General features: G+C 38.5%; 1 protein-coding gene across 1 annotated transcript in view; it reads left to right on the forward strand.

The window, feature by feature from the left end:
* Dnah7 (dynein axonemal heavy chain 7) overlaps nucleotides 1-25,333 on the forward strand; it is a 285,457-nt gene that overhangs the window by 81,671 nt on the left and 178,453 nt on the right. The window contains exons 20-24 of the mRNA XM_008835602.2: nucleotides 10,798-10,991; nucleotides 12,578-12,776; nucleotides 15,557-15,697; nucleotides 18,616-18,828; nucleotides 19,832-19,941. Coding sequence (XP_008833824.1) covers nucleotides 10,798-10,991; nucleotides 12,578-12,776; nucleotides 15,557-15,697; nucleotides 18,616-18,828; nucleotides 19,832-19,941 — 857 coding nt within the window. The remainder of the gene's footprint in view (nucleotides 1-10,797; nucleotides 10,992-12,577; nucleotides 12,777-15,556; nucleotides 15,698-18,615; nucleotides 18,829-19,831; nucleotides 19,942-25,333) is intronic.

Consider the following 25,333-nt stretch of genomic DNA (forward strand, 5'->3'; position numbering starts at 1 on the left):
CTCTTCTGGCTCTTCCTCATCCCCTCCTCCTTTTCCTCCCCTCCCCTCCCCTCCTTCTCTCCCTCCCCCCTCCTCTTTGTCCTCTTTTTCCTGTTCCTTCTCATTCTCCTCTCCCTCCTCTTCCTCCTCCATCCCCTCTTCCTCCTCCTCTTCTTCCTCATCTCTCCCTCTCTTCCTTATTCTCCTCCTTTTCCTCTCACCTAAACCAAACACATTATTCCCTAGAGTACTGAGTTGGCTGAACCCTCTCCCTGGAATGTTTTTTCTTTATATATTTACAGAGTAATGCCTTGTGTCCTTGAAGTTTCTATTTCCATGAACAGGCTCACATTAAGCACTTTATAAGCACTTTTGGCAATCCTTATCTCCCTTTTGATTTTGTAATATCTACCTTCTGTTACTGTAGGCATGCCTCAGAGATATTTTGGGTTCTGTTCTAAACTATTGTGCAAAACCAAATTTTGCAATAAAGTAGACCATGAATTTTTTTTTCTATTTTTTAAAATATATTTTTATGGATTTCATACATCTTACTCATATTTAGTCCCCCCTTCCCTTATCTGCACCCCCATAGCCCACTCACAGGACTTCATGCATTTTGTCATATATGTTAAAGCCCATCTAGTCAAGTTTGAGTACCCAGGTATCCCTCCATGGGAGTTCATCCACTAGAGCCTGTTCAGCCTGTCTAACATCACTCCCTCAAAGAGTATCAACTCTCCCTCACCCAGCAGTGATCAGCTGCCAATAATTCCTTGTCAAAGTTGTGACCTCTTACCCATTTTCCCAGTTCTGTGCTGGTTTGACTCATTGACTTTGCATGGATCTTATGCATGCTGTCACCACTGCTGTAAGGTGATTCGTTATGGGCATGCACCTCCTCCTGGCCATGATTTTTTTTAAAGTTTTAATTATTATATATTGAGCATACATACTAATTAGTTTTATTATCCACAGTAGAATTTTATTTAGCTGTGAAGAAAAATGAAATCGTTTTTTTTCTGCAGGAAAAAAATGGATAGAATTGGAGACCATTATGGTAAGCAAAATAATCCAGATTGAGAAAGACAAATGCCACACACTTTCTCACATACCTGGAATGTAGATTTACACCTACAGATTTGTGTGTATGTCAAGGTCATGAAAGTAGAAAGGGGATTATGGGAGAAGACAAGAGGTGGTAAGGGAGTGGGGGGATAGGATAATAAAATACAGGAGACATGAGAGCAGAAGCTGGGGATATCTGGGAAGGAGGGGCCAGCTAGAAGCAGGAGGAAGAGGGGATGGACTAGAACAAAGAATAATGACGTGTGTTTGAAAATGCTGTAATGAAACCTATTACTTCATAAACTAATTTAAAAGTTAAAGAAGAATGTGAATAAAAACAAATATAAGTCCACATTTGGTGGAAAATCAGAAAGTAAAGGAAATGTCTGTGGACAGAGATGTGCAAAAAAAAATACTTTGATGTCAGGAAATGCTAATGAGCATCTTAGCTGAGCATCTTGGCTGGCTATAGATCTCCTTAGGCTCAGTGCATTGTAATCTTTTGGTGTGGAGGGTCTCCATGACGATGAAGACTGCTGGCTGGTGGGATAGTGGTTGCTGAAGGCTGTAGCGGCTTGGGAAATTCCTTAAAATGCCCCAACAAGATGTCTGCCACATCAATTGACTTCTGTTTGCAAGAGATTACCTTGTAACATACAAGGCTTTGGCAGTATTTTTTTTTTTTTTTTCACCCACAGTAGAGCTTTTTGTTGTTGTTGTTTGTTTTGAGATAGGGTCTCCACGTAGCCCCAGCTGGTCTGGAACTCACTATTTAGACCAGGCTGGCCCTGATCTCGCAGAAATCCCCCTGCCTCTCCCTCCCAAGTGCTGGGATTAAAGGTGTGTGCCACCATGCCAGACTCTCTATCCGCCTTAGTTTTTGAGACAGCATCTCCCACTGCTGTAACTGGACAGAATGGATTCAAATTTTGGTGGTGCAAAGCAAAAGAAAACCAAAAACAAACCAGGAAAGACATAAAAGAATGGAGGAAAATTCATTACCTGCAGCAAGGGATTTGCTTCCAAAGCAGAGCTCTCTCGAACAAAGGATGCTTGGGGATTTAGTCAGGTGGCCTATACATATTCATATAGGGTTGGGCCTGTTGCTTTTTATCATGCTCATTTTGGGAGTACATTCCTGAGCATGCCATTTGCACCGTAGAGTTTCACTTGAAAATAAAGGAAAGAGCATTTTGAAGGTGCACTAACACAGGAGTCTACCCTTGAAGGTGGCTGCCTTGCTTGGTCACTAACACTGTGATCTGGACTCAGCAGTCACTGGCTGACCAGTGAGCCCCAGGGATCCTCTTGTCTCTGCCTCCCCAGCACTGGGATTACAAGTGCTCACCTCCATGGCTAACTTTCTGTGGGCTCCTGGGCTTCATACTTAATCACCAGCACTTACTAAATTACCTTCTAAGACCCAGATGGCAGCTATAACCTTATAAAATGTTCTAAAATGACAAGTCAAAACTATTCCTTGATCCTTGAGTTGCAGAATGGTTGCATTAGCAAGCATAAAAACAGAATTAATCTTTGTACATCTCTTGGATGAACAGATATATTGTTAAGGAAATTAATAGTTTAAAAGGAATCTTTTTCCCCCTGAGCAGTTGTTCACAGCAGTGGGCTTAAATATTTAGTAATCCATGGTGTATACTCATTGTCATTAAGGCTTTGTTCTTATATTTAGAGAAACAGGCCTAGTAGACTACTGAGTATAATTCTCAAAGTCCCAGGGTTTGGGGAATGGCAAATAAGCACAGTTGTTTTAAACTTAGAATCAGACCCTGACAAAGGGAATCAGTCTATTTTAAGCTTGTAGCCAGATACTGACTTTTTCTTCCTAGCTGTGAAAGTCTTAGATGGCATCTTCTTCCAACAAAACACTGTTTTCCTTTACATCGAAAATTCCGTTGTTTAGTGTGGCCACCTTCATCAGTTTTTCCACTAGATCTTCTGGGTAACTTGCTGCAGCTTCTGCATGACCCTGGCCGTCCCACCTTGCACTTCTATGTTCTAGAATCCACTTCTTCCCTTAAACATCGTGGATCAACCTCTGCCACTCTGAACTTTTCTTCTGTAGCTTCCTCACTACTCTTGTTCGGGATTTGGTCTGGGGTTGGGCCTTCCTTATGATAAGGTTGTGGCTGGTTTGATCTTTACAGACCACTGAAACCTCCAACAGTTATAAAGCTGTTTTACCTTTCTTAGTATTCATGTGTTCACTGCAGCGGCACTTTAGATTTCCTTCCAGAACGTTCCTTCTGCATTCATAACATGGTTAATGTTTGTCATAGGAAGCCTGGCCTTCAGCCTATCCTGGTTTTCAACAGGCCTCCCTCATATACTTAGCTTTTTATTTAAAGTGAGAGACACGTGATGCTTCAGTTTCCTTGAATAGAGTCTATTGTAGAGTTATTAACTGGCCTAATTTCAGTATTGCTGTGTCTGAGGAGAGGGAGAGCAGTAGAGGACTGGGTGACCAGAGAAACGGCTAGAGAAAGATGCTTAGTGATTAAGTTGCCCCTTTATATGGGTGTGATTCATGCTGCCCAAAACAGTTATAATAGTAACATCAGAGATTATTGATTGCAGGTCACCATAACAGATGTAATAATAAAGTTTTAAAATACTGTGAGAATTACCAAAATGTGACACAGAGACAAGAAATAAGCACATGCTTGGGAAAATGACACTGATAGAATATTTTGGCTCATGGTTACCACAAACCTTTAATCTGTAACGTCTTCCAAGTGCAACAAAGAAATGAAACACAGAGATGTGAAGCATACGGCTTATGGATCATTGTTTTTGTTGTTTATTGTGCCCCCCACTGGGACTGGAATCTTTATTGTGTTCACTGCTGTCACCTAATGTGGGGTCTCTCCCTCCCCTCGTGGGTTGTTGGCCACCCATCCACAAGGACAAAAGGAGTAGAAGTGACGACCGGGGTCAGGACGGCCAGTGAGCACGATGGAAGAAAGCCCTTCTGGGGAGGCAGATTCAGTGATACAGATCCGTTTATTCAGTGGGGGTCAGGGAAAATATAGTGTGGAGGCAGCAGCTAAAGCTTCATCTGATAGGTGCTCGAAAAAACCTGGGGGTAGTTTTATTGCAGGTAACTATGCCAAAGGTCATGTTCTGAATAAGGTCAGGCATCCCTGCTTGGAGGCACTTTCCAGGCAAGTCAAGCAGGAAGCCCCTGCTGAGAAAGGAGCCCACCTTAACAGCAGGGTTCCCCAACAACGTAAGCACTGGGGGACATGGCTAAGAGCAGCTGACAGGGAGCTGGCCCTTGAGAGAGTTGTTGGATAAATAGATAAATAATCAAGACTGATCCTTGAATTATTGCTAGTTCTAATGATTCTGGTTTTATCATGAAAATCTCTGGATTCAATTTTAGGTAAGTGGTCTCTGAGATCTGTATTAATCCTAGATATATTCTGGATCTATATTAATCCTTGATATATTCTAGATATATGTCTAGAATTTCTATTCCTGACAAAAATCAAGGAATCTTAAAACTGGAAGGGTCTTAAGGCTCTGTAGGTCAACCTGCATTATCTTTCTGAATGAAAAAGGTTTAATGAAGTCCTTACCAGTTTTCTTTTGTTTGGGATTTAAGATAAGGAAGGTAATGCTTCCCAAAGTTTACCGAACAGGTCAGAGCTGAAGTCCATGAAGTATCTACTTATCATATTTGCTATGAAGCTCTCTCCAAATGCAGCAGGAATTAGGAAGCTCTCTCCATATGCCAAAACAGAAGCATCAGGCTCCTGATACCGCAGTTATTTGGCCTGGACATGTCAATCAACTCACAGAGCCTCATCCAGGCTGTTGAGACTGGGGTACTTGTGAAGAAAAAAAAAGACACATAGAATTTATTAAAGTGTTTTTTTAACCAAAAATATGACAATTAAGCATCTAGTTTTTCCCCTTCAAGAGATGTATTTTTCAAAGAAATATCAAATTTCAAATTTCTATACGCTTTCTGTTAAAACATCTCATTATTGAATCTAAGAATATAGTTCATCATTAGCAGTAGCAGAGTGCAGAGGGTCCAGTGTTCCTTGAGTTCTCTGCATCTACAGGTCTAATGCTCCTGTGAACATTTAGACATTCAACAAACTGTCATGCAATGCCTGCTTTATACCAGGGGTTTTTGACAATGATTAAAGGATTCAAAGTTATATTTATTTCTCTATGATAAAGATCTTTCTTGAGCTGGCGTGATGGCTCAGCTCAGCCTATAAAGGCTCCTGCCACCATGCCTGATGACCGAATTTCAATCTGCAGGTCCCACATGGTGAAAACAGAACCAACTCCCACAGGCTGTGCTCTGACCTCCACATGTGCACTGTGGCATGGATGTGTGCACAGCACACACATGCAGACATGCAGACACACATACACACAAACACATGCCCACACAAAACAAATAAAATGTAATAAGAATATTTTTCTTGAAGGAGAGCAGGTGGTAAAATGTTTATTTTAACTTCATAAAACTGATGGACTGTTATGTCTTATTCTCCCCCACCCCCATCTTTCTCTGTCCCGCTTTTTATGCCTGTTAAGCATGGTGGAGGGCTAAGCATGGTGGAGGACATGAAAAACATAGTTTTGAATGTGTGTGAGCTACGCATTGTACTAATCACTTCAGATATTTATCTAATTTGGCTCATTCCAACTTTAAGAAAGAGCTTTCATCCCCATTTAAAATACAGAGATTAAACAAATGGTCAGACAGGTTCAGAGGAATAGAGGGTGGGACAAAAATCACACATGTCCACTGAGGCCTTTCTTTTATCTGAAGCTATCTTCATTATGTCTGTCTCTTCCCTAGTTACCTAGGTACACGTATGCAGTGATTACTTCCCTGTGGCATTAAACCCATATGCAAACGCACATAGATCATTAGAAGTTTTGGATTTGAATCAGCTAATTTGGTTAAATAGGACTGACCTCAGGAATTTAAGACAGACTAAGCATGTCTAATTTGAAACCAGTATTGCCTCAAAATCTGAAGCTTTTATTTTGAACTTTAAAATTTTTAGATTTAAGATGTCCAGCCAGTAAAGTCTATGCAAATATTACAGAACCCATAAAGCTCTGAAATCTGAAATACTTCTGCTCCTAAGCATTTCAAATGAGAGATGCTCAGCCTGTCATAAAAATTTTGAATGCTAAGGTTTTCCAGGGATTTTGGGTTTGTTTGTTGTTGCTGTTTGGTAATTTTAATATTTAGTGAAATAAATATGACCTGTTATTCTAAAAGTTGAACATTTAGCTTTCAGATATCAGACAGAAAATAGTTACACTGTAATAAACTACATAAGTTCAAATAAAACAAACATTGTCAATTTGTGAAAGTTCATTTTTATTAGCAACAATTCAGTTTTTCAACAAAGAAAAGTACATTTTCCAGAAGGTGGCGCTCAAAGAACACTATTTTGGTTTTTTAGAATTAGGCATACACTACTACTCGTCTGTACTAGATGACTTACACATTTCCAAATTATGGCCCCTTTGTCAGTGCTTGTGTGTGTGTGTGTGTGTGTGTGTGTGTGTTTTCAAGGCAAAGTATAAAAACTTCTAGGAAGTATAATAAAATGCCTTTAAAAAATTGTGCTTTAGAGATCAGTTGATCTAACTGTAAGACATATCATACATGTCTGTTTTATTGAGAAAACGGGTATTAATGATTTTTTTGTTATTTGCTAAATTATTGTGTTTCTAAGTTACATCATCATAATTCAAAGCAAAACAGAAAATTATATCTTTTTAGCCATATTCCAAATATTAGCAAAAGTCAGGTGTGGTGGTGCACGTGTAATCCCAGGAAGGTGGGAGTTGGGTGCTCAGGGGAGTTCTAGGTTGACTACATAGCAAGTTTGAGGCCAGGCTGGACTAGGAGAGACCCTGTCTCAAACACAAACGAAAATAAAACAGAACAACAACAACAACAACAACAATAAACAAAGGCAAAGAAGAAACAAATGCACATTACCAAAACCACATTTTAGAGATTCTTGAAAGAGAAAGAAGTCCTGGTTTATTATCATTTTTTTTGGTGGTACTGGGAATTGAACCCAGGACCTTGTGCAGGTTAGATGAATGTTTTACCACTGAGACCCATTTCCATACCTAGAATAAAATTCTTACACGAAAAGATTCACAAATAACATTTTTGGTTTGTCTTTCAGTTGTGGCTGAGCATCAAAAATAAATAACTAGTTAATATTAAAATTCAATGTTTGTCTTTAGAGCACCATTTTCCTGTTTTAATGTCATGTAAGCTTCCTAGAATGCCCTATTATATTAATAGATATCTGCTGTTGTTCCCATGAGGTTTGTCACTTAGTCAGACTGAAATAATTTATGTTTTAGAACCTTCTTTCCCTCAAACATTTTAAGCTTATTTTGGAAAAAACTCCAACTTAGCAATGGTGATCACCGAGTATGTAAATAAAAAGACTAAAAATTGGCTTGGATTAAATCAATCATGTACTTAAAAAAAATGGAGAGGAAGGTGTGGGAGATGGCTCTGTAAAGTATTTGCTATTCAAGTATAAGAACCTGAGTTTGAGCCTCAGCACCGCATAAAAAATTAGATGTGGTGGTGCACGCTTGTAATACCAGTGCTGGGGAGGCAAAGATAAGTTGATCCCTGGAGTTCACTAGCCAGCTAGCTGACCAAATTGGTGAGTATCATATCCCAGTGAGAGACCCTGTTTCAAAAATCAAGATGGACAGCTTCTGAGGAATGATACCTGAGGTTGATCTCTGTGCTCTTCACATGGGCACACATGTGTACCTACACACACAAATATGCACACCCCCCCCACACACACAGGAAAAAAAGGAAAGCGGTTTTATTTAAATTATATCAAGATCATATTTTTATATGTATTTAAGATTTTTTAAAAAACCCAGTGGTTAGTTTGTAGGTATTTTGAGAAATCAATAATCTCTACTTTTTAGAAAGTGTGACTTCTTAAGATTAGCTTTTCATTATAATTCTCACTTTGAGTCCAGCAGCCTTTTAAAGTCCAGAGCTCTTTTTTAAATGCTTGATTCTGTCTGAATCACTTTGAAGCAAACAGCCTACAGTGACACTTTCATGTGGTAGAACTTTCAGAATTCCAAGTCTTAGAGATAAACAGTCTTGGTCTCTAGAAAGTCGAGGAGAGCATATCTTGAACTTAAAGGCCCGTCTGCAAGCAGAGGTTGTCCTAGTTTGTTTCTCCATTGCTGTGATAAAACACTCTGACCACAACCAACTTGGGGAGGAAAGGGTTTATTTAGCTTACATCTCCCAGGTCACAGTTCATCAGGAAGCCCAAGGTAGGAACTCAGGGCAGGAACCTGGAGGCAAGAGCTGGAGCACAAGATAGGAACTCAGGGCAGGAACCTGGAGGCAAGAGCTGAAGCACAGGCTGCTTACCGGCTTGCTCCCCTGGCCCCTGCTCAGTTTGCTTTCTTAGACAACCCAGGTCCACCTTCCCAGGGATGGTACCACCCACAGCGGGCTGGGCCCACCCACTCAACAATCAAGAAGATGCCCCATGGATATGGCCACAGGCCAGTCCAATGAAGGCAATTCTCCAATTGAGGCTCCCTCAACCTGGGTGTGTCAAGTTGACACTAAAGCTATCCAGCACAATTGACCCCTTGTCAACTTGACATGCAGACACATCATTATTAAACCATAATCTTTCCAATTCTTGTCCCCAAGATACGATGTTAACATTAATATCACAACATAAGGCAGTACAACCTTAAAAACCCCACAGTCCTTAAAAAATCCAAACACTTAAAAGTCCATGGTCTCTTTTAAAAATCTCTTAACTGTGGGTGGGCTTCTGTAAGATCCAAAACAAGTACTGTCTTAATTCAAAGGGAAGAATCAGGCACACCTAAGCAAAACCAAAGTCCAGCAAAGTAGCTCAAGGCTGGACATCTGGGATTCACTCACGATCTTCTGGGCTCCAAAGGGTTCTGGCAGCTCTACTTCTCTGACCCTACTGTCTACAGTACACACAGCTGGTCTTGCAGACCCAGGCCAGGTCTATTCAACACCTACTTCTGTCCTTGGTAGTTGTCCCATGGTCCCAGCATCTCCAAAAAGCTGGGGACTCCACTGACACTGAGGCTATACCTTCACCAATGGCCTCCTCTTGCCTCTTGGGGTGCAAAGCCTCAGATTCTCTCCATGACCCCTTCAATCCTGGGGTCTTCACTGCATCTGAAGCTGTACTTTCACCTATGGCCTTTCCTGCTCTCTGTGACCCCTTCATGCTTTCAACACCAGAACCATGCAGGAGACTCTTACACATTACCAAGTCCTGCTTCCAGCTTGAGATAGAGGGTCCCCTCTGTATGCTGACCCTGAGGAAATACCTCCCAGAAGACTTCACCACAGTGATGTTGGTCTCTTGTTACTTACAGCTGATTTTTCAGCCCCAGCTAACCAGCATCAGTAAAGCAAAGGTTTTACTTCAGGTTCTGGTCTCTTCTTAATCACAGCTGATTCTTCAGCCCCAGCTGACCAGAACCCACAGATTCTCAATTCAAAATATCACACAAACAGCCTTGGTAGTCTCTGCTTCCCTTTGAAACATCACAAGCCAGGCCTCCATTGTTCACAACTCTTTCAGCATAACCTTTCCAAGCTCCACAGCAAAAAACTCTAAGCACTCAATGGCTTTTCCAGCCCAAAGTTCCAAACACTTCCACAGTCCTCCCCAAAACAACTGGGTCAGGTCTGTCACAGCAGTACCCGGCTCCTGGTACCAATTTCTGTCCTAGTTTGTTTCTTCATTGCTGTGACAAAACACTCTGACCACTACCAACTTGGGGAGGGAAGGGTTTGTTTATCTCACACCTCCTGGGTCACAGTTCATCAGGGAGCCCAAGGTAGGAACTCAGGGCAGAAATCTGGAGGCAGGAGCTGGAGCACAGGCCATGGAGGAACTCGGCTTACTGACTTGCTCCCCAGCCCCTGCTCAGCCTGCTTTCTTAAGCAACACAGGCCCACCTTCCCAGGGGTGGCACCACCCATGGTGGGCTGGGCCCTCCCACATCACTCAGTAATCAAGAAGATGCTCCACAGACATGGCCACAGGCCAGTGAAGGCAATTCCCCAGTTGAGGCTCCCTCAACCCAGGTGTGTCAAGTTGACACTAAAGTTATCCAGCACAGAGGTAAAACGTACATATAGGCATGGTTGTTTAGAATATCTTTCTAGAAAACCCCCACAGTCAAGCACTTACTTTCTTTTCTATAATTATAACATATAGAACTTGTGTTAGTTTAGTATTGTTAATAAAAATATTGAAAATAGTAATTATAATGATGGCAGGCTCGTTTGTGTACTTTTCCTCAAATAAAAGACCAAAGGATGTATCTCATGCTACTGTTTACCCTACCCTTCTTGTGACTTCAGAAAGCATGTTCTTTCTCCCTAATCTTCCCTCATACCCCTTTTTCTGTCTCCTGCCATGCTTTCCAACTTACAAATAGAATACTATGGCTGGAGGACAGGGTCAGCGTGGCTTTTGCATGACTGAAAAAAAACTCAGTTGCCCTAGAAGATTCAAGACAGATTTTTTAAAGATAAATACTCATCTCAAAATTCCCATGATCTTTATCCTACTAAAATGTACACACTCAAGTATAATATGGGCAGAAATAAAGCCAATCACTAATGTTTTGGATTGAGTGTTGTTTCCTTTTTATTTTTAGAATAAACATGTTCTTGTGGTTGTGATTATTGAGAGAATGCTGGAGAGGCTGAAAAAATCAAATGAACTTTTGGAACTCATTCTTAAAGGGCTTAATGAATATTTGGAAAAGAAGCGTCTCTTCTTCCCCAGGTTTTTTTTCTTGTCAAATGATGAACTTCTTGAGATATTATCTGAGACTAAAGATCCCACTAGGTAAGCAACTTCTATACTAAGATGCATAAATAAATTTATCTGTTTAAATGTAAATTTCTAGAATAAGACACAACATAGATAAATATAGACAGTCGTGTTGGTATAAACTTCCTTCAAGAATATTATAAATATTTTAATTTAAAAATTTTGAGAATAAACATGTTCTGAAGGTTGTAAGGGGTGAGAGAATGCTGGGTTGGAGAGGCTGATCAACCTTCTTGCTCACTCTGCCGTCCTTTGCTGGCCTCCTTCACTTAATTCACCTAAAATGGGCAGCCTCTTCCCTCATGTGCCCTTACACCCATGTCCAGATTTCATCCTCTGCCTCCTGAACATTTCTGTAGACGGCTGCTCAGATATTTACCACTCAGGGAGTCTTTCCTGACCACTCTGTTTAAAATGGCAGTATGTCTTATGACACCCAGCATGTTCTGGTCACTTTAACTGGACTTACCTTTCCTCTTTGGTGTTCCTTCTGCTTCCTTGTGATCACCAGACATAGACTATAATTTACTTATCTTTTGCTTGTTTCCTGAGCAGAATGTAAGCTCCGTGGTGGCAGAAATTTTGGAATGGTATTTTCTACTTCACATTCCCCAGTCCTTAACAGAGTGTCTAGTACAAAGTAGGCAGTGAATAAATGCCTTTTAAAAGCATTTATTATTTTTATTTTATATATACGAGTGTATTGCCTGAATGTATGTAAGTGCACCCATCTTATGGTGTTGCGAAAAGCCCTTGGAGGTCAGATCCCCTGGTGTTGAATCCCCTGGAACTAGAGTTACGGTGATTATTGGCCACCATGTGGGTGCTGAGAATCAAATCCAGGTCTTCTGTGAGAGCAGCCAGTGCTCTTAACTGCTGAGCCATCTCTTCAGCCCTGAAAATTGTTTTTCATCAGACATTTGTTTATTTTATATCTTCTACCTACAAAGAAAGAGCCACATAGTCTAGACACACAAGAATAAATTTTGACTTATTTTTCATCTGAGCTTTATTCTTTGCTTCTTTTTGTTCATTTAAAAGATGAATATAAGTAATAATGTGCCAAAAATGAGGTATTAGCCACTGTCTATATTATATTGACTAGAATAACAGTTGGGTATGCCAAACCAGTTGATTTACTAAATTGTGAAGTACTTAAATGTCTGAAGAATCCACTGGAAATGGTTATATGATTGGCCTAGTGCACTTTAAGATCCTTTAGATTTGTGCAATTAGCTGCCAGCTAAAATTGTTTGTTCATTACATTACTTTTAGCAACTTTCAAATCAGTGCATTGAAAACAAAGTCTCATGGATGCCCTTCACAGGTCTTATTATAATTGTAATTTTATAGATCACTTTAAGATTGTTCCATTGATACTGGATTATCCCTGAATTGCATAATCCATGCAGGTAGAGATCGTAACATCTTTGCATTGCTACTATTGGCTTTTTTCTGTATTTCATCTCCATCAGCACCTAGCAGAGGCCTAACACTTAGTATACCTTTGTGAATTTTAAATGTTCATTGGCATACAAAGCACCCAGGCATGCTAGGAATTGCATTACTTTAATTAATTCTTTAATTTTTTTTCCTGACAGAGTTCAACCTCATTTGAAGAAATGTTTTGAAGGAATTGCAAAGGTAGAATTTACAGAAACTTTAGACATTACACATATGAAGAGCAGTGAAGGAGAAGTTGTGGAACTCATAGAGACCATTTCAACAGCCAGAGCCAGAGGTCAAGTGGAGAAGTGGTTGGTTGAGTTAGAGAGAATTATGATTAACTCCATCCATAAGGTAACTGGTTATATTCATTATCCTTTGAAAAAATAATAGATATTAATGTTGTTAAAATGCATCATGGATATGTGGATTGCTATTTAGGCAGAGACTGAGGCATGTATTACAATTCCAAGTTTAATAAATGCTACTTCTTGTTGTGATGAAATACCTGACCAAAGAAACTTGAAGAAGGAAGGGTTGTCTGTCTGTTTGCCTTACAGTTTGAAAGGAGAGAGCCTATCACATCCTGGAAGACAGACAGAGAAAGAGAGAGAGAGAGACAGAAAGAGAGAGAATGAATGTTGATGCTCAGCTCACTCTCTTTTCATTCAGTTGATATCCTAGCCCTTGGACAATGCTGCCCACATTTAGGAGGGTCTTCCCTCCCCAGTTACACCTCTCTGGAGACACCTTCACAGACTGGATTTTAGATCTAGTTAACTTAACCATCATGGATAACATAAGGCAAAGAACAGATCTGTGGTAGCTTTGTAATGACTCACATAAGGTGGAGTCGGTATCACTACCCCACCAGCAAACGTAGCTTGTCATAATGTACCTACCTCATTTCCTGCAGCCCTATGCTGGTGCTTTCATTAGGGATTAGACACTTTTTGTTCATGTCATCTGTTTTAGTCCTGCCTGAAGCACCTCTATATAGTTCACATCTGTCTCCTTGATGAATAAAAGTCTTACTGTTCTCTCTCTCTCTCTCTCTCTCTCTCTCTCTCTCTCTCTCTCTCTCTCTCTTCCCTCACAGCTGGGGTTATAGGTGTGTGTGTGTGTGTGTGTGTGTGTGTGTGTAACACCTTCCAGGATTTAGGAAAACAGATATACTTTCTTCTAACTACAGCAACCTCATATTTTCCACATCTCATAGAACATGGTTAACATGATAATTTGTAATTATTTTTTCAGTAGAGAATTTCAAATTATACCAATAAGCAGAAATTGAGGACTTAAAGTCATTTTTTGCTGCATTGTGGGCTTAGTATTCAAGTTTCTAGTAGAGAAGAAAAAACATGAGCATGGAGTATGTTTAATGTTTAAATTAATTTTTCACATTCTTCCACACACTATTGGAGAATTCAAATCTAGATGTTTAATGTTGCTGTGTGTTACAATATATTTAATCCTAAATATAGTTTCCAGAAAATATACCTTAAAATCTTTTAGGAGTTTCCTATTTCCCCTTCTTCCTGTTAGGTTACAGTGAATGAACTTTTACATAAAGCTGGTTTTATTGATTGAATTATTTTTTTCATGTGATAACTTTTAATGTGTATGGTCACCAGGACAAAGAAGATTAGTTTTCCTTAGAAACTATTGATAAATATTGACACATAACATGATTACTTTTATGGCCATTGGCAATGTAGATGAATTCCACTTTGACTTCTGTTTAGCAGCATTGGGTTATATAGTTTGTTAATTGAGGAGCTGCACATACATAATGCATTATGGTGGGCATATCTATTACTATTCCCGCTGCCCTTTTAATTTGTCAGAGTACTTAGAGAAAGTAATTTGGTCATTACTTTAGCACATTAAAATTTGGAGGCAAGAAATCATGTAGAAAATAGGTATCTTTCCAAAATTTCCTGTGTAAGTTTTCGTTAGTAAAATATATAAGCAATTGTGATATAAAATACAACAAATAGGAGATGCATGTGTTATTTTTATCTGTGTGCTTGAGTAGATGTTGCATTCATGAGTATGACAGATGTTACATTGACTGCTGTAGAACTTTATATAAGCACATTTCTCCATCAAACTATGGAGAATCCCTTCGGCGGCACAGATTTCAGTGCCTTCCTCTTGTTCTCCCCACTGTGTCCTAGAGCACAGGTACTCCATCTTGGCACATCTCCGCTGTGCCTTTCTATTCTTTTATTTCTTCTGTTCTCTAGTTGTCTACTTTCATCTGGCCTGTCTGCAGCTTCTTTTGGTTTTTTAAAAAAATGCCTTACTATGGCTTTTTATCTCTGTTCAGTTCTACAAATCTCCAGCTAGACTAGAAATTTAGAAAGTTTTAACTATTCTTAGATGTTTCTCTGAAAACTCTAATTTTGACAGTCTCTTCTGAAATTCAAACTCTAAAGTCAGTATCGCTTCCCAGAGGACATTGTTATTTTGGTTGATACGATGACAGACTAGAGTGTTTCTCACTGATGATATTGTACAGAAAAAGATATATCAGCCCACTAAAAAATGTAACAAACAATATAAGGTAGATTTTGTGGCTTTGTAGGCTTCATCTCCCATGAAATGACTGTCTGTCTCTCCCTGTCATCTTTGCCTTGGGTACCAGACCTAATGACTGAGAAGGTCCCCTCTCAGTCTGGTACACAGGAGGCAGGATAGAGGATTGTATGGTTTGTCTGCATGTGTGTGTATGTGAGATTGAGTGGTGATCTGATTTAAATAAAAGACTGTGCACAATAAAGTTGCTGGCTCTCACTTTGGAATGATTTGAATTTATACTTTGCACCAAAATTGTTCATGTTTTATCAACCCAAATGTGTCTATGATATTTTTTGGCTAAAACTGATCAGATAATCATTTGATATAATGTAGTTCATGCAAATTGATAATGTGTTAACCAAATAATATAGAATATTATTTGCTCTCATGTGAATAGCTTTGCAGTATTTCAGTCATCGGCTTTATGTGGGTCTTCATAACTGGATGAGGATGTTATAGAAAGTTAAAGGGTGTCAGCCAGCTTAGTTTAGCTCTCATTATTTTAGCTTGTTCTAGAATATTCATCTTTACCACTTTTTTTTGTAAATTAGGTGATTAGAGATGCAATTGCTGCTTATACAAAAAATGAAAGAATTAATTGGGTAAGAGATTGGCCTGGACAGACTGTTCTCTGTGTATCTCAAACCTTTTGGACATCAGAAGTTCAAACTGCTATACCAAAGGGGTTAAAGGTAAGCTTTCATTACCCTTATTTTTCAGCATTTAAAAAAATGGTTATGATACCCAGAATATACTTATCCTAAAATATCAAATGAAGATAGTTCATTTAAAAATTTACTTTCCGTTGCAAAGCTAAATTATAGATTGTTAAAATGAAATTTTTATATAAAATATATAAAAAATATATAAATATTCAAAATTTATATCAAAATTATAACAAAATTTATATTTGTTTATGCAGATTATGTAAAAGTCAAGGGTCTTGGATTCTCAATCTTGTTTTGTATATTATTTTTGCCTTTACAAATAGAATGATACTAGGACTAAGGCATTTCCTAAGCTCAGAGACATTGGGAGGGTATAGAGTAATATTATACTCTCTTGTGCCTTGAGTAAAACTCTATATAGACAAAGAATCAGTTAACTTATTTTGACTATTTTAAATTTTAAAATATTGATTTTGAATAAATAAATGTTTGAATGCTGATTAATCCTAAGTATTCTAAGTATTTGGACACATAGACTTAACATTATTACTTGGCTAGCTGCTATTGATTTAAGAAGATAAAATTATACAATACAATTATAACACTTTTATCATTGAAATAGGAGTCCACATGAGTCAACTGGAACCTCAGAGTTACAGATCTTTAGTTTACAGCCATGAGTTTCAAATATATTCTTGATTAGGAATTTGATTGTGACTTTAAGGTACTGTTGAACACTAGTAGGTGTTGGAGTTTGAGAAGGCTGCTTGTCTTCTTCAGAAGAGGAAGTAATAATTAAAAAGAAAACAGTTCAAAGAAGTGTTTCATAGAAAAGAAAAAAGAATCCTTCTATCTGAACTTGGGTTTGTTAACTGTTCATCATAAACTCTCTTCCATTTTAAATTTCCTCATCCAGAAGAGAGATGCCAAAGCAAGACTGTTCCTCAAAGCTTGCCTCAACTCAAGATAAACTAAACCACTAGTTGTTATGGTTGTGTTTGCTATTAGTAGTAATTATTATTTATTTGCTTCTTTTTATTGCTATAACAAAATACCAAAGACTGGATACTTCATACAGAAAATAAGTTTACTTTTGGGGGAGGGCTGCAAGTCCAAGATTGGGAAGTCCTATCTGATTTTGGCTTTTGGTAAGGGTCATTTGGTTATATGGTGAGTGACAACATGTCCAGAGTATGTGCAAGAAAAAGAGATTGCGTAGTGACTAGATATTTCCTCCTTGAGCTGTTTTCTTTGTAATTATTACTTTTGAGAAAGACTTTTATTCAAATGTTTGGGGGCTTAAATAGCATTCCATTTCTATGATTTACATGATTGTTTTTCTGGGATTTTTGTTTCTTAAGTAATTATGAACTAGCTTTTGTTGCACCTGTGTTTAACCGCCTACGTGTTTAAATTCTTGGGGCCAATTAGTGAATTTCACTATATTCAGTATATAGATTAGTAAGGGCAGTTTTGATCTTAGGATAAAAATTATCAGTTGTCTGGGCTGGAGAGATGGCTCAGTAGGTAAGAGTACTGACTGCTCTTGCAGAGGATCCAGGTTCGATTCCCAGCACCCACATGGCAGCTACTAACCGTCCTTAACTCCAGTTCCAGGGGAATCCGAAGCCCTCTTCTGACCTCAGTACCATTGCATGACACAGGTGCACTCACATATATGCAGGCAATACACTCATACACATAAAATAAGAATAATAAATAAAATATTTTTAAAAATTATCAGTTGTCAATGGATGCATCTTGATGTGGTCATCAGAAAAATTCAGTACAGTTGACGTTTCAGAAAAACAACAGAGATCCAAGTCTCCTTTAAATAACAACCTGTTCTGGCTTTCTATTACTATGACAAAATGCCTGGGATAATCATCTTAGAGGAAGGCAGATTTATTTTGGCTCATGGAGAGAAAAAGAGAGAGAGACAAGAAGAGAGAGAGAGAGAGGAAGAAAAGAGAGGAGGGGAGGAAAAAGAAGAGGAGGAAGAAGATGAGGAGGGGAGGAGGGCAAGGAGGAGGGGGCAAGGGCTGTCAGAACACACTCTACTGATCTACTTCCTTCAATGAGGCCACAGCTGCTAAACCTTCTAGAACCTTCCAGTAATGCCATCACCTAGCAACCAAGCACTTTAGGGAACAGTTCATATTCAAACCATAATACAACCCATTCTCTTGAGAATTGATTTAGTTCCTCAACCTGCTTAATCACTTCTGAGGGCAGTGCTCAGGACCTGGTTGCATTCCATTAGGCCTCATTTCTTAGAGGTTCCATCACCTTGACACTGCCACCCTGCAGGTCAAGCCTCCTCTAGCACATGAACCTTTGAGGGTCACACGCATACCACATCAGTATTTCAAGTGCTACAAACCTCATTCAGGCTGATGTAAGAACACTAGAAGGGCCGTAGGATCAAAGAGGAAGGAGGTGGAGGGTCTCAGGGTTTCATCCCTTCTCCAGGTTCCCCTGTCTCTCAACCACTAGTCTCCAATAGGCTTCTTTCTGCTGAGAGGGTAGTTTTCAGTAGCTTTAGATTCACATATTCACAGTCTGAGCCTAGAGAAAGGGCTTTCTCTTTCAGTTCCTGGGAAGAGCTGTAATTGGCTCTGACTGGGTCTCCTCCCTCCTTCATGTTCTCATAGAGGTGGGCAGTTTGATTGACAGCTCCAATATGACCACAGTGACTAGAGAAGGGCTAGAAATAGAAGAAAGGACACTGACACAAATCACATATGCTCGTCCTGTCTTGCCAGAATGGGCTTGTTTACCTAGCATCTTTGTAGTAGGGAAAACAGATTAATTTTTAAATAGCATAGAAAATGATGATAAAAATACAGAGAACTTACCATGTGTGTTTATACATACTTGTTCACAATATTGTTCACAATGATTCTGATCACATTGGGAAATTGCATCTTACTGTGTTTCAGGCTCTTGAGGAATACTTGGACCAATGTAACAATCAAATTGATGATATTGTCACTTTGGTGCGTGGCAAACTGTCCAAGCAGAACCGTGTCACTCTGGGAGCCCTTGTGGTCTTGGATGTACATGCTAGAGATGTTCTTGCAAGTCTTGTGAGAAAGGACATTAGTGACGACTCCGACTTTGAATGGTTAAGTCAGCTTAGGTACTATTGGCAAGTAAGTAATGTCACTGACTGTTAACTACACAGCAATTTCAGCTCATGACTTTTTAATTCGTGCTTGCTCACATGTGGAATAGGAGCAGCAATACAGGACATTTTTCTGATGACTGTCTTATAACTATGTATATTTTTCCAGATTGAAAATTAAGGCAGCTAATAGCTATACCTATTACGGTCAATATCTGTATTTAAACATCCTTATTTGTATCCAAATATATTATTACACATTAACATACATGTACATGTAATGATAAACAAAAATGACCAGAAATCATTTATTCTTCAACACATAATTATGCTTGTGACTTGCAAAATGCTGGGCTCGATAAACTTAATATTGTATTTTTGATTCCTAATGCATCAAAATGATGTATAAATCAAATTCTTCAGGTCTGACTTACTCATTAAATTTTGTATTGATCAATAAAAAAAAATAGAAACCTGATCTGTAAGGAAGGATTTTTATCAGGTCTTGGATGTCAGTCACAAGGAGGATGTTAATCATGACTGGGAGGAATAATTATTAGAGTGGACAAGACTGATCTGATGAGGTAGGGAGAGATATGGGCCCAGCAGTTCTAATAGGCTTTTGTAGAAGTCCTGCGAGGTGTGGGCAGCAGGAGGAGAGGAAGGAAGCCAGGATATCTGGTGGTAGGAACTGGACTGATAGAATCTTATTTTTTTTAATGCCAGATCCTCCCCCTTTCTTGCATTATAACCTTGGGCAAGTTTCCTAATTTCTGTAACTAATGGGGCCCTCATCTACAGAATAGTGATAGTTTTAATACCTACCCACTCCATATTGGAAAAAAAGATTGATAATACAAGTGAGATATGGAGCAAGTTTCAAAACATTCTTTGGAGAAAATGGAAGCCATTGACTTCAGGTATTTATCCAGAAAACTAGCTGTTGAATTCTTACAGTGAATGCACTGATGCCTGAAAAGTGAGTTTAAAGACATCTATGCTATAGTAATGACTTATTTATATTTTACTAGGAAAATCATTTAGAAACAAAGATGATCAGTGCTGGTTTGCGATACGGCTATGAATATCTGGGCAATTCCCCTAGACTGGTTATAACACCACTCACGGATCGATGCTACAGGTAAATCTTCAATTTAAAGATGTATTGAAAATCTCCCACACACCCCTCTAAGCCACTAATTCAGTTAAAAATACTGAATTATTTTACCTTCTGTGCTGTAGGCTTATCCTGTGTTCTTTTTCTCCCTAGCACCTTAAGTCTTCTCTCAACTCCATTTTCTTTAGTGGTTTCTTCCTTTCCTCTCTGGGGCTCTGGGTGTTCTTAGGCGTGGCTGCCGTTGGGACATCCCTCTCTTCTTCCTGCCTTATTGAAACTCCCGGGCTTCTTTTCAGATCATTTGAGCTGTATTTTTCCTTTCCCCGAGACACTAATTTTCTAGAGTTCTGATTCCATACTGCATGGTTTCCTGAATCCACTCTCTGACTTTTGTGGCCTGTGTCCCAAAGATTCAAATTCTGGACCTCCCTCCTTCAATTCTTTGTTGTCTGTACACCTACTGAGGTTCTCTGTGGAGATCTCATAGGTATTTGTGTTTTATTCCAGGAGAAAATTCATCATTTTATGTGCTAAATTAACTTTGCCTCTCTCTCTGCACTTCAGAAGATGGCAATGAACAGTCCTCAACTTAGTCACCCTTGGAAGTATCTAGCTTTGGCCTTGACTCTTTCTCAAGTCTTCCCATCTATTCACACACTAAGTCCTACTGATTTAATTGATTAACTTGTATTTTTTTTCTGCTGTTTATTTTTTTTCTTTTAAAAAATGAACTTTTTGGCAGTTTTAGATTTACAGTAAAATTATGCAGATGGTCTAGGGAATTCCTAAGGAGCCTCCCCCCCCCCCCCGTTTCTCCTGTTATGAGCATCTTGCTTTAGAATGTTGTGTTTGTTATAATGGATGAACCATTATTATTAGCTAAAGTGAAAAGTTTATATTAGAAAGCATTGTAGTGTGTAATGTTATGGGTTTTGACCAATGCATACAGTTTTGTGTCCACCATTATAGCTCATGTTCCACCCATTTGTCTCCCACATGTGACCTCCCCTCCTCTTGAATCCAGGCAGTCACCTGTTATTTTTGCCACTATGGCTTTGTCTATTCTCAGGTATCCTGTTCTTGGACTCTGCAGTCTTTCTTCACTTAACAATAGACATTTAAGATTTCTCCATGTCTTTTTGTAGCCCATGACACATTTCTTTTTATCTCTAAATGCTATTCGGTTGTGTGGATGGATGTACCACAGGTTATCCGTTTACCTATTAAAGGACATTTTTCTTGCTCCCAGGTTTTGGTGATCATGAATAAAGCTACTACAAATATTTGTATGTGTGATTTTGTGGGGATGCAAGTTTTAGCTCATTAGGGTAAATACCTAGGAGCATGATTCCCGGATCACACAGCAAGCTTGCATCTAGGTTTGTGAGAAATCGCCAGACTATTTTCCAAAGTAGCTGTATTCCCAGAGGCCATGTTGCTCTACATCCTTGGCAGCATTTAGTGTTGTCAGTGTTTAGGATTTTAACCATCTTTTTTTTTTGTGTGTGTGTGTTTTCGAGACAGGGTCTCCCTGTAGACCCAGCTGGACTGGAACTTGCTATGTAGACCAGGCTGGCCTTGAACTCACAGAGATCTACCTGCCTGTGTCTTCAGAGTGCTGGGACTAAAGGTGTGTGTCACCACGCCTGGCTGGGCTACAAGTTTTTTTAAAAAATATTATTTTTATCTTATGTGTATGAGCGTATTGCCTGTATGCATGTAAGTGCACCTGTGTCATGCACTTACAAGTTTTTTATCTGATAAGAATTTTTGTAAATATTTTCCCTCAGCCTATAGCTTGTATTTTCAGTTTCTTAATAGTGTCTTTCAGGGACTTAAAAAAATCTTAATAAAGTTTTATTTTTTTCAATTTTTTTAATGGACTGTAGTTCAATACTGTAATCTAAAAAGTCATTATGAAAACTAAAGTCATGAAGATTTTTCTCCTATATTATCTTCCAGAAGTTGTACAGATTTTATTCTACATTTAAATCTGTGCTCCACTTTAAAATACATTTTAATCTAGATTATTTTTTCTACATGTGGAAATGTAATTGTTACAGATAATTTGGTCGAAAGAATATCCTTTTGCCATTGGATTGTCTTTGCTCATTAGCCAAGGATCCAAAACTATTTTTTTAACTGTATTTATTATTTTTATTTTTGTGTAAGCGTGTATTGCCTGCATGTAAGTAAGTGCACCTGTGTCGTGCAATGCTCACTGAGGTCAGAAGAGGCTGTCAGATCCCCTGGGACTGGAGTTACAGACAGTTGTTAGCTGCCATGTGGGTGCTAGGATTCAAACTTGGGTCTTCAGCAAGAACAACCAGTGTTCTTAACCGCTTAGCCATCCCTTCAGCCCCTGGAACTATTTTTAAAATGTTTCCTAACCATGTGGTAGTGGTTTGGAGCCTACATTTTTCTTCTCTCTAGAACTTCAGAAGAACTAATATCAATGAAAAAGTAAAGTCTCTTTATAAATGGCTGATCAAGTATCTGATCCTCCTTTCAAAGCTCTTAGGTACAACCTGGGTTGAGGGCTGTATCTAGTCTGAGCATGACTAGTTAAAGCTAAGCAGAATTTGATTATGAGTGAAGAGCTGTACCCAAGAGAGGAAGTGAGTCCACCTATGAGGAACGAGGGCCGCACAGTTACTTACCCAGTGCTGAGACAGGGTCATGTAAGTGTAATCCAGGTAGAAAGAAAAATTCAAAGTTTGGTTAAAAATTCCTTCCCTTTTTGTAGCTGACATATCCAGCATGAAAGTCTTGGAAGAGTCTGTCCAGCACAATGTTCTCTTTGGCTCAGATATCACCACTATATTGTGGTGTTTCTATGCAAATCCACATCACAGCAATGCTTGAATAAAGACAGCCTGACTCTTAGCATCCATTATTTCGGCCAAGAGGGACCCAAACTCTTCTGAGAACGTCTTCCTTTAGAAAATTCTCGGCACTGTGCTCTCAAACAAGCTCTTGCTCTTTGTTTTATTGAAGAAATGAAGAAGTGAAAGTCAGACTTATCAGAGGATTTTGTCCCTTCTGACTTCTACTAACCTAGGATAACGCAAATGAAACCACAAATAGACATTATCAATTTAAATTGTTTGCAACACAAATATGTTGTGTCCAATGAGTATCTGCTGCTTGTAGCACTTAATATGTAAAACACACCACACCACACCACACACACACACACACACACACACACACACACACACACACTTTATTATGTTTTTCTGGGTCAAGGGCAAGGAAGGGTCATGAGGGATTAAAGCTATGTTTGGATTACAAGGAGAGCTCAAGGATCAGTGAATTTATCTGCATTATAAACAAGTTACTATAAGATCAACTCTTTAGTTGGAAGTTTAAATAAAAGTCATTTGTCCAGAAATGTCTACATTTCTACACTGTAGTAGCTACTTATGTGTCTTCGCAGTTTATGGTGTTCAAAAGCACATGTGGGCTAGTAAGAGCTGCACTGATGTCCTTACCCCAGTGTAAGCAAACCCTTCCTTTATACATACCACTTTATTTCTTGACTTCGTACTTCTGCACATACTGACTTATCATCCAGGAAAGTTTTGCTTCCTCCTTTTTGTTTCTCAGTAAATCTGACTGACTCCTGCTTGAAAGGACATCATTGCCTTTCATCGGCAGACTTCCTAGACATCTCTGCCTACACTGATAGTTTCTCCTCAATGGCTCTTAACATTTTCCTCTGTCATGATGGGTCGAAAGCATTCTTGATATATTTTATTAAAAAACTTTTAATACCATTTTAATTAAGTTTTTGTTGAATTTTTTTCAAATATCATACAATATATTTTGATCACATTTAAACCCCTTCTCTACCTACATCTCCCCTTTTTAACCCCACCTGGCTTCATCTTTCTCTCTCTCTCTCCCTCTCTCTCTCTCTCTCTCTCTCTCTCTCTCTCTCTGTTATTTTTCTCTGAACCCAACACAAACACATTCTCTGGCATAAAGGAGGCGTTTAATGAAATGTTCTGAATACCCATACACTGAACAGACGTTTTAAATTATGTTCCTAGAGAATAATCAGAATTATGAACATTATGACTTCTCACATGTTTTACGAAAAAAGATGATAACTTCAGGTAGAGGATAAAGCTTAATATCTGGTTCTTCTACATAGGTCTGGGAAGAGTATTATTTACAGAACATGAAATAAGTGAATTGTGGTGAGTGGGTCAGGATTAAGGCCAAGAAAATGCAGTAATACCACACTTTGTTTTGTGCCAGTGACACAGTATAAGGGTAGCCCTAGGCACTTGAAGTGCTATACTCCATTTGACACAAAGGCTGTTGCTTATGATGGAGCACTGTATCTATAAAGACTTTAGACACATTAAAATATGAGTCCCTTTATATTGAATATATATCTATGTGCACACCATGTAATTGTAAGGGAATTCTTAAATTTCATTTATTCAGCACTTGATGGAGGAAAGATCTGTGTCTTTTCCATTTTCCATTTTAAAAAGTTATAGAGAACTGTATGATATGCTATTTCATCATCTGATAATACTAAGTTTGCAGAACAGAAGATAAATAAAAAGACATGCTATTTTAGCTTCATAAAATAAAAAAGTGTCTCTACTCATATATTTTCTATGAGATTGGAAAATTAGATTAGAAAACATTTGCAATGGTGTGTAGTAAGTGAGTTAGTAGAGGTAAGCGTTAGGTGCTCTAGGTATATGCATCTCAGATGGAGCAGAGTTCATGGGGAATCTTTGAGACTCAGAGTGCTAGTGGAAGGTCTGAATGGTGATCTTATATTAAAAGTAAGTGAATTTCAAATGAAAAGGTGAAGGAGCTTTGTGTTGCTTCATGAGTGAGTGTAGTCCACTTCTATTTAGTATGATTAGTGAACTGTTTGGACTCATTTAAATAATCCTATTGTATGTTTTAAATTTCTTAAGCCTTAATTTTTATTTTAATTTACTTATTTTAATTATATTTGTTACAATCAAAAATGATTTTAATTATCTTTATCTCTGTTATAGTTTTTAAAATTTTCTCTTGATTATTGATGTTCACTGTACTCTTACTAGAAGTGAAATTTTTTTATATTACTTGAATTTTTTTCAGCTCATGTCTTCCTTCCATTCTGGAAAGTTCTTGATTGTTGTCATTTAAATTTTGCCTCTTTTCCATTTTCTCCCTTCTTTTATTCTGTGCTTTTGTCTTTTCTTATATCTGATCTCTGATTCTCTAGGTCATTTCCTCATATTAACCTTCCAGCACATAATTGTATTTTTTAAAAATGTTTTATTTATTATTTTTATTTTATGTGTATGCGTGTATTGCCTGCATGTAGGTAAATGCACCCGTGTTGTGCAATGCCTGCAGAGGACAGAAGCAGCTGTCAGATCCCCTGGGACTGGAG

The sequence above is a fragment of the Nannospalax galili genome, unplaced genomic scaffold (assembly GCF_000622305.1).
Source record: "Nannospalax galili isolate Female #2095 unplaced genomic scaffold, S.galili_v1.0 scaffold115, whole genome shotgun sequence".
Taxonomy (NCBI): domain Eukaryota; kingdom Metazoa; phylum Chordata; class Mammalia; order Rodentia; family Spalacidae; genus Nannospalax; species Nannospalax galili.